Source organism: Mytilus trossulus, chromosome 1, assembly GCF_036588685.1.
Source record: "Mytilus trossulus isolate FHL-02 chromosome 1, PNRI_Mtr1.1.1.hap1, whole genome shotgun sequence".
In the NCBI taxonomy this organism is placed as follows: Eukaryota; Metazoa; Mollusca; class Bivalvia; order Mytilida; family Mytilidae; genus Mytilus; species Mytilus trossulus.
This window is the reverse complement of record NC_086373.1, coordinates 43,695,038-43,705,563: the sequence shown is the minus strand read 5'-3', so window position 1 is coordinate 43,705,563 and position 10,526 is coordinate 43,695,038. Positions and strand designations below refer to the sequence as shown.

The 10,526-nt window shown below is 32.1% G+C and overlaps 1 protein-coding gene across 1 annotated transcript in view; it reads left to right on the top strand.

Annotated features, from left to right (window-relative positions):
* Window positions 1-10,526, top strand: part of LOC134725089 (uncharacterized) — a 38,347-nt gene continuing 27,821 nt past the window's right edge. Inside the window, exons 1-9 of the mRNA XM_063588618.1 lie at window positions 1-127; window positions 1,422-1,472; window positions 4,116-4,276; window positions 5,686-5,934; window positions 6,355-6,507; window positions 7,161-7,359; window positions 8,788-9,043; window positions 9,333-9,498; window positions 10,012-10,188. Of these exons, the coding sequence (XP_063444688.1) occupies window positions 76-127; window positions 1,422-1,472; window positions 4,116-4,276; window positions 5,686-5,934; window positions 6,355-6,507; window positions 7,161-7,359; window positions 8,788-9,043; window positions 9,333-9,498; window positions 10,012-10,188 (1,464 nt within the window). The 5' untranslated portion in view covers window positions 1-75. The remainder of the gene's footprint in view (window positions 128-1,421; window positions 1,473-4,115; window positions 4,277-5,685; window positions 5,935-6,354; window positions 6,508-7,160; window positions 7,360-8,787; window positions 9,044-9,332; window positions 9,499-10,011; window positions 10,189-10,526) is intronic.

Below are 10,526 nucleotides of genomic sequence, written 5' to 3'. Positions count from 1 at the left end.
AACTGCGCAAACAACTTCAGAGTTAGTAAAAGTTTATCAGCGCAACTGTCCACATAGTGGACTTGGACAATAATCATGGAATTACGCTTAGCCGTGATTAGTGTCTTAGTGGTCAGTGCTTTATCAGGTAAGATTTTTTTTTTACATTTATAAAAATAACAATAAGCTATATATCAGTCAAGACAACAAGAAATGCTGGCATTGCTACAATAAGCTAAATATCAGTTGAGACACACAAAAAACAAACTGCCAGCGTTGCGGCTGTTCTGAATATATAAAAAAAGAAGATGTGGTATGATTGCCAATGAGACAACTATCCACAAAAGACCAAAATGACACAAACATTAACAATTATAGGTCACCATACGGTCTTCAACAATGAGCAAAGTGTCCAGATAAATTTCATTTCAAGCAGATAGAAAACAAACGACATAGTTTGTCATTATGTTCGGACACAAAATAAAGATATCACTATAACCAAATGTATGTGAATGTTGGTTTTATTTTAATTCTAATTTAATTAATTTGTATGATCACTGAAAATTTACCTCTTTAGATACATGTATAATAATATGACAGTTTAAAAACAAAGGCATGTTTTTGTTTTCAAATGTCATTTGAAATGTCGTGAACAAGTAAGCATATGTCAAATTGTTGATGTTGTCAACAGAGACGAGTCAACTTGCGTTGTTTTTGATATACGCAGTCACGTTTACAAGTGTTTTATATTTCATACCATCTTTTAAATTGCATTTGTTGAATTTGTCAAATCTATTTATACAGCTGTTTACATTGACTTTGTTGTATCGGGTTTAAATTTTTGAAGCTGCTCATAATACAACCGAACTAGTCGCGTTTTCAAACATTCTCAGGAGAAGTGTCGATCAATTATCAAAATTTTGTGAGTCCGTATGGTTTTGTTCAGTCGAGAGATACCCAGAATGAAATAATAAGCATAAATAGACGAAGCACAAATAGTACTATAAAAGAACAATAAACAAACGAAAATACAAACAAGTCCCCAAAACACTACAAAAATACTGAACCAGGACGAATGCACCAAAAATCCCGGGAAAACAAACTTGAATTGTTGAACCACTTCAACTGCATCTTTAGAGATCGTGTATTGTATGAGTATCTCTATTTGTTTTACTCTGGTATTGCATGGCTTGTTTAAACTTAAAATTTCTAGAAGCAATCGTGAAGGTGAAACGGCAATATTACTTTGAACTATAATACATTTTTTTTCTTTGTAATGATTATGCTATGGACTTTGTATCATACATGTACTTTACTTTACGACGTGTTCTTACTTAACCTAGAATATAAACTTGAGATGTTTATATCGGAAATGAAAAGTACCATCAAGTACATAATTAGGTATCATGATTCAATTTAATGTCAATAACATCTTGTTTCAGGACCTGTTAAGAATCTCAATTCAAACACACAATGTGCCACTCAGTGTACAAGTAAGTATATATATCAGTATAATGGTTATAACATCTCCTGGTACCAAATCTTCAAGATATCCCTTGACTGTATTGCAAGCAACTACCCCTTTTGAAGAGGTGCGGTTTGGGGTTCTGTCCTTTGACTATATTGCAAACAAACACTCATTTTGAAAAGGTGCGGTTTTGGGTTCTGTCCTTTGACTGTATTGCAAACACACTCCTTTTGAACAGTTTTGGGTTCTGCCCTATTCCTTTTGAAGATGTGCGGTTTCGAGGTCTGCACTTTAACTGTATTGCAGACACACACTCCTTTTGAAGAGGTAGGGTTTTTGGATTCTGCCCTTTGACTGAATTGCAAACAAACACTCCTTTTGAAGAGGTGCGGATTTGGGTTCTGCCCTTTGAACTGTTTCCAAACAACCATTTCCTTTGAAGAGGTGCGGTTTTGTGTTCTGCCCAATGACTGTATTGCAAGCTACCACTCCTTTTGAGTTCTGCCCCTAAAGCTTGACTGGCAAATAATGATATTTTATCAATATTCAGACAATTATAGCTAGGTTGATCCGTGCTTGTGTAGATAGAAAATAAGAAGAAAGAATGGGAGTTATCACTCTTTCATAAACTTATACTGAATAGTTCGGATAAAATGTCATAAATTAATTATATGATATGCAATAAAATTATATAATAAAACAATAAGCAACGGAAATATAGTTAAATTGCACCAGTTGGTGTTCAACTTGAAATTATCAAGTGCACCGATTTACATTGGTAAACTTATGATTGCTTTATTTTTTTCTTTTAAAGAGATAAATTACGCAAGCCAAAATTGGGACTTTGATATATAAATATGATTAATATCACACAACCAGCTGATAGTTAGTATAAAGTCCTTTCTTTGATGTTTATCCTTCGGCTAAAGGACTAACAATGTTGATCAATAATAACCGAGATTTTTGTAGTAATCTCTGTTTTTGATATCGGCTTTTGATTTTCGGATAATGAATCCGCTTTTTTTTTATGCGTCTTTGTATAATATTTTATGATTTTTAATGCAATTAGGCAAATAAACATCTTTTAATTTGATTTGATCATAAATCTGTTATAGTGACAATAATTTTATTGTTTGGCCAAGGATTTATATAGTTAGATATACAAATCCTTGGTTTGGCGGATTAAAAAACCAGCAAGAAAGCAAACGGTATTCTAAATCTGGCAATATGCTTGAAATTCCCGAACCATTTTCACGAACATGTAACATTTTCCGTGGGTATCGTTGTGTTCCTGGTGAAACTAGAATATAGCGCTCGGATGACACAAATTAACCCTTTTGTTTCATGTCCCGAAAGGAGAATAACGTGAGAATAACACCGCACACCTGAGGACTGAAAAACACCGACTCGAAATTGGACGACGTTTACAACGTATCTGTCCCCTTTCCTCTTGTCTCCATCGGTGATTATTGTTATTATATCGTAAAAAGAATTACTTGATAAAAAAACGAAATGAAAATCAGCACATACAACAACTTCATACATGTAAATAGTAACATATATAGGCCTCACACTGTTTCAAATTATTCAACCTTTTACATATATTCTTTTTTTTTTTAAAGTAAATCACTATTGTTTGCACCCTACAGGACGTTCACAACTCACATGTTCGTGCCCTGGATTTGGTCGCATTCTATTTCTATTCTATACATGTTTTTAATTATTAGATTTTTCTCCATTCTTTTTCTGTGTCAAAGTGGCAGATCTGAGTGGGGTAGTGGTCTTCACATCAGCATTCTACATGTTGGGGGTCTCATTGGGGGTTCCGATCCCGGATCCCGCTTACTGTTTTGTCAGATTCCTGTATCCCCCTTACACTATGTACGTAAGCAATTCTCATTTTTTTGTCATTTCCCGGGTCCTGCAAGACCTCATTTCCCGTTTTCACGACACAATAATTTGATTTCACGTTTCACGCTAACGAAAAATCGGCAATCCCGGGTCACGCTTAGACCCCAATGAGACCCACCATGTATATTCAGCTATCTGGAAAAATGCACCCTGTTTCAAATATCATAGATGTACCCTGGAAACCAAGATTATAAATTCAAGATGGAACACCATAACGCAAAACTGTGTTGTAATGATCAAGAACAGATTAATAAACATAAATAATATTTATATAACAACAGATCACAACAAAGCGGAGCATTCCATTATCACCTTTGATGTAGAACATGTAGGACAACAACAAAAGCTCTTTGGCTATTAAATACATGAAGAAAAGAGAAAACCTTGGCCATTGGATTTCAGAATAATTTTTGTTTGTTAAAAAAATTTCATTAAGTCTGTTGAAAAGAATAAAATCATTATGGATTTTATTTTTGTATATAAATTTTCATTTGACACAAGGACAGGATTTTTTTTTTTTTATTATATTGTAAAACTTTTGAATTTGAAAAAGAGAATACTATATTTAACCATGTTTACTATATTTTATTTTTAATGTCTTTATTTTCTGGTGATATTGCACTATCTATATATATAGTCATATAACGGTCTGGGATTGTTACATACTTACGTGTGTATATGTTTTAAACATTTAAAGGAAATATTGGATCAGTATACATTTTTAGGTAATATGATATTTATTGGTGTTTTTTTTTAGGTAAAAATAAATTTGGTTACCGTGTTGGTTCTATATATGAATACTCATATGAAGCAGAAACAAAAACTGGAATACAGGGCTCAACAGAGGAACAGGGTGGTATTAAAATTACTGCAACAGCGGAAATAGAAATTCTATCAAAGTGTGAATTTCTTCTGACAGTAAGTGTTGACCTTGTCTTTGATGCAAGAAATTTTCTTACAATATAATAAATATGGACTTAAAAAAATCTAAATGATTTAAATTGAGTAGAAATGAGAAAAAGAGAAAGTAAAATAACATATTTATGGTCAGATGACATGTTTTCGTACGTCTTATGAAGTTCTTTGCATGCTTTTTCAATGGAAAATGTGACCCCACAATGCGTTCTTATAGACGTACGAAAACCCATGAGACAATGATATATCAATGTTATATTTAAAATGCTGTGAAAAATTCTTGGATAATATATATGCCCATCAGTGGAAGGTGGAGGAATTGATAAGAGCCTGTCTTTGAAAAAATATTAAAATTCCTCATTCATTTCATTCTAAATGGTGTCATCTATGCCTTATTCTTATGCTGTTTTTAATTTTCCTTGAACCTAACTAACTGTACATCTTGTCTCCATACATGTATATTTGTAATGATGAACATTTTTTTTTTTATATTGAAATTACAAATATATAAGGGATAAATCTTGAATAAAGCTATGTTTATTTAAGTATTTATCAGGTTTGAAGATTAAGGTCAAGGCTAGATATCAGCTGATCATGATGAGGTTCATAAATAAATGTCAATCCAATGATCAGCCATGTAAAATATCTGTATTGAATGTTGAAGGCTGAATGTAACCTGCATTTTTTTTACACATGTTGCTGTTTAGTCTTTTTATAGATTGTTGGTTATCATATCATGCTTGCATGTTTTTATACAGAAATGATAGCTACATTCCAATAATGTTTTAGTTGAGGTCAGCTCTATCAATTTCATTGTCTGATTGCATATTCCATCTACTTTAAAAATAAACAATGTTACTACATAGTGTGGTTTTAAAAAGTATTTAAATATAGATTTATACTTTTACTAGCTGAAACCAGGACACCCTGGCACTGATCTGATAATTCAAACTAAATGTTTTGAAATCTATTTATTAATAATCTTTACTTGTCATATAAGTAACATTATACTTGTGACATAAACAAAAGTAACAACAACAATAAAATAACTGAGTTGAACACACACATATCTATATATGGAGAGTTGTCTCATTGGCACTCACACCACATCTTCCTATATCTATATACAAGTAAAACTAACTAAGAATCCCCTGTCCTCAGCTCTAAAGACTGTTTTATAAAGGAACCTGTTTTTTTCACTTGGTTATGAAAATATTTGTATTTTCTCATTTTGTTTTATAATATTTTGTGTCTCAAACGAACTTTAACAATGCTCTTACCGTATAAAGAACAGGAGCACTATTGTTAATCATTTCTTCATTTCCATAAAAAAAAATCCATAGCTTGACGGTACTTTAAACAAACATTTCATACACATTTCTAAACAGTAAAACAACATTCAAATTTTTTAGGTAAAAAATTCCAACATTCTTGGATCTGACCCTGACTATCCACGTCAATTCAAACAACATCCTCAAAGAACTGAATTCCAGAGGGAATTGGAAGGTAATTCATTAAGATTTTCATTCCAAGATGGAGTTGTTGAGGAACTGTGTCCTGAGGATGGTGATTCTGATTGGAGTCTTAACTTCAAAAGAGGTATACTGTCAGCTTTCCAGAACAGCATGGACTCTCTTGACATGGATACAGAAGTCACAGAGGTAATGAGTAAAAGACGACCTTTTTATGTTTATTTGAAAAAGCAAAAAAATCTAATGAGGTTTTATTCAGTCAGCTTTAACAGTGCTTTAACCTTTTCTATATTGAACCTTTATAACTGTTTTTATATTCTTTTTCTCGGTACATTGAAATTTGCATTTTTTTTTATAAACATTAACTATTTTCCTATCTTACTTTTGATTGGAGTATCACGACTGAGTCATAAGTAGACGAAAATCATGCCTCACATTCAAAATTTTAGTCCTTCAAGTATCTATGATGAGTTTATACATAAATTTGAAACATATAAAGGAAAAAGGGGATTCCTCTTGCAGCTAAATAAAGAAGAAGTATCTGCATGAATTGCACATATGCATAAACTGTAAATATTAAATGGATAAATGCATTCTACATTTTTTCAGACTGATGTATCTGGAAAGTGCCCAACAACATACAGAATTAAACAAGAAGGTTGGCAAACAGTCAAGGTGAAGAAAACAAAAGATCTTGTTAGCTGCTCAAATAGACATGGTTTCCAGACGTCTGCACAGGCCACAATTTACAGTATTCCCTCAGTAAGTCTTCACGGTTATAGTTTTACTGTATGTCAATTAAATAAAATCTAGATCTTGAATAGTGTCTACTACACACTAGACTATGATACTGTAATCAAGTCAAAGTTAAGTTTTCATTATTTTTTATGAAAAGTTAACCTAGGATATGAACGGAAGGAGGTTTTCGGTATTATTATTTGTGTTTTAGGGGCTCTCTAAATAACAATTACGGTAATTGTTATTTAGAGAGCAACTTAAACACAAATAATTAAAATCCAGATCTTCAAAAATAGACTGATGTCTATAAATTCTTTCTTTCACATAGAATAAAAGATAGAAAGAGTGTCACAAATTCCTTATTCAAAGTTACAGTTCAAAATCATTTTATTATTTTTGACATTTACCATACACTGACAGCCGTATTATTATACCCCTGCTTTAAAAAGAGGGGTATACTGTTTTACCTCTGTCCATCCATCCATCAATCCATCAGTCTGTCTTTCCCATGAATATTTTGTTGCATTTTTCTCAGGAACTACAATACAAGGATCCCTCAACAATTTCCTGTTTACCGAATACTTGCATATTTTTACACTTTTAAAATTATTCACTTGTGGTGGGGATATCATCAGTGAGCAGTAGCTCCCAGTTTCACTTATTTCACTTTATTGTAGAGTGTCCAGTCATTACCTTTACTAAAGAGCACACAAGACTGTGACCAGGATATCAGTACTGAAGGTCGTATAGAAAGTACAGTCTGTCATGAAATACATTTCTTCCGTCCATTTTCTAAAGGAAATAATGGAGCCATGACTGAAGTTATTCAACAGCTTAAATTTGTTGTCAAGAAACAGGGAGGACAACTTATTACAGGTAAATATAACTTATCAGAACAGAGACAGTTATACACATCTGACCTCTGACAGATACCATAAGTCTGTCATTTAAATCCATTACTAATTGCTTCATATGATGCATTTCAAATTAAATTTAATGAAGATGATTGTCTTTTCAAAAGAAAAAGTACTGTCCTATTATGTATTTTTAGCTCACCTGGCCCAAAGGGCTCAGTGAGCTTTTCTCATCACTTGGCGTCCGTCATTGTCTGTTAACTTTTACAAAAATCTTCTCCTCTGAAACTACTGGGCCAAATTTAACCAAACTTTGCCAGAATCGTCATTGGGGTATATAGTTAAAAAAATGTGTCCGGTGAAAGATGGCCGCCATGGCTAAAAATAAAACATAGTGGTAAAATGCAGTTTTTGTTTCATATCTCTGAAACCAAAGCATTTAGAGACAATTTCTGTGAATAAAATTATTCATTAGGCCAAGATCTCTCTGCCCTGAAATTTTCAGACCAATCAGGCAACTTGTTGTTGGGCTGCTGCCCCTGAATTGGTAGTTTTAAGAAATTTTTGCAGCTTTGGGTTATTATCTTGAATTTTATTATAGATAGAGATAAACTATAAATTACAATAATATACAGCTAAGTAAGAGCTACAAATAATTCAACTTGACCAAAGTGGTCAATTGAAACCCTCAATGAGTTATTGTCCTTTATAGTCAATTTTTACAATTTTCATAAATTTTTACAAAAATTTTCCACTGGCACTTCTGGGCTGATTTCATTATAGATACAGATAATTATAAAGAGCAAGATTGTTAAAAAAAAGTAAGATCTACAAACATGTCACCAACATCAAAACACAATTTTGTCATGAAGCCATCTGTGTCCTTTGTTCGATATGCACATAGACCAAGGTGAGCAACACACGCTCTTTAGAGCCTCTAGTTTTTATAGTGGTGATTAAGATTATAACTGTGTGCTGACTGCTGTAGCCATATTTTTAACATCTTTTCTTATTATGTCTGTTGGTTTTGCTCACAAATTGTTGTCAATATAATGGAATTATGTGCATCTATCATACAAGTGAGAGCTTTAGCTAGCTACTAAACCAGGTTTTATTCATCATTTTCTATATAAGGAAATGTGTGTACCAAGTCAGGAATACACCAGTTGTTTTCCAATAGTTTTATGCGTTTGAGCTTTTGATTTTTCCATTTGATAAGGTACTTTTTAAGTTTGAATATGTAACCCTGAACTTTTGAAATATTTCCTCTAAAATAATTTTATCACAGAAAATTGAACAATATCCAGTCAAATTCGTTTTTAGATCTTTGGGAATGGTACACAATGATATTTAAGTACAAAAGTAATTAAACAAGATGAAATCAAGTAAAATTACTATCATCTACATTGCTGTAATATGTCAATTATGTGTTAACTCTTTTTTCCTTCAGATTCAATTAATAAACGTGAAAGTATGTTGTACCATCATTACAATACTGAAACAAAAACTTCCAACAAGAAAGATGTAGCCATAGACAGATTAACACAACTATGTACATCAACTAAGGATGGCATTACAACAGAAACACCAAAACTTTTCTCAGAACTTGTATATGCCTTGAAGGAACTAAACAGTAACGATCTTACTGAGGTATATGAACAGTCTCAAATGGTTTCCTTCTGTGTCGACAACAGTGAGAGAGTCAAGTAAGTATTCATCCATCTCAGATATATAAAAAAAAATCAAGGAACGTTTATTAAAAAATAAAAATGATGGGGGTAGATGGTATGTTGAAAAATATCATGGAAACACTCTCAATGTTGGCAATAATCTTTTTTTTCCCCTCTCTTTTCCCATTGATATGTCATTTTTCAGAAAATACCTACACAGATAACATATCATTTCACATGTAAAATTTATTATGCATTTGTATATATAAAAGTGCTAAAAGAAGAATTTTGGATTGAGAATTGACAGAACAATATTTTTTTCCAGGAAATTCTACAGTGATGCTGTGCCTATGATTGGAACAACTGCTGCAGTAAAACAAATTGCCAAGTTGATCCTTAACAGTGATATAACTGGGAGAATGGCAGAGATTTGGTTGTCCTCTTTGTCTCTTATACAAAATCCTTCTAAAGAAATGCTGTCAGAAATAGCTGTAAGTTCAACATTTGAAATTGGTTTAACAACACTCTGAGTATTCAATATCATGATATATATAAGATGGCATAAATTGTAGCTTCTATTAATAAAAATTTCAAGAAATCCAAGAGGTCTTATTTGCTTTGGTTTTCTTTATTAGCAAACACTTAGAGTAAGAGATACTTTGTAGTATTAATTTGAATTTTAAAATGTTTTGAATATTTCCTTTATCAAAAATGATTGGTCAATGTGTCTTTATGTTATGTCAGTACTAAAAGGGAAATAAATGTTATGTCAGTACTAAAGGGAGATAAATGGTATGTCAGTACTAAAGGGAGATAAATGTTATGTCAGTACTAAAGGGAGATAAATGTTATGTCAGTACTAATGGGAGATAAATGTTATGTCAGTACTAAAGGGAGATAAATGTTATGTCAGTACTAAAGGGAGATAAATGAAATGTCAGTACTAAAGGGAGATAAATGTCTACCATATTTTTTTACATGGCTTTTATGTTTTGTCTTATTAGAAACTAATGGATTTACCAGAAGGAACAAGAGTTTATCTCCCAGCTTCCGTCATGGTTAATACTTATTGTAAGGAAAACAGGAATTGTGAAAATATTGCAGAAATTGAAGCAATAATCAACAAACTACAACAAGCTGTTGGAAGTACATGTATTGTTACAGAAAGCAACTATCTGGAGGTATGTAAACAAACATTAACAGACAAAATAATTGTTTGAAGAAAAGTTTAACATTACTTGCAATTATTTTGTGTTAATTAAACTCACTTATTGACCTTACATTTTACCTGGTAGGTGGTGTATGAGAGATCATCTCATTATTTGCTATATCTCTAAATATAGGTAATGCAATGACAAAAATGATTATTTTTTATAATAAATAAATTTTCCCTTAAAAGAGCAGAAGTGAATCTTAATCATTATTGAAAATTTGCTAGTAAACCTATTTTAATGTTGAATCCAGAATTTCAGGCTAGAGGGGGCAAAAAAAACAACTCTACAGAGTTTACCAAGCCTAG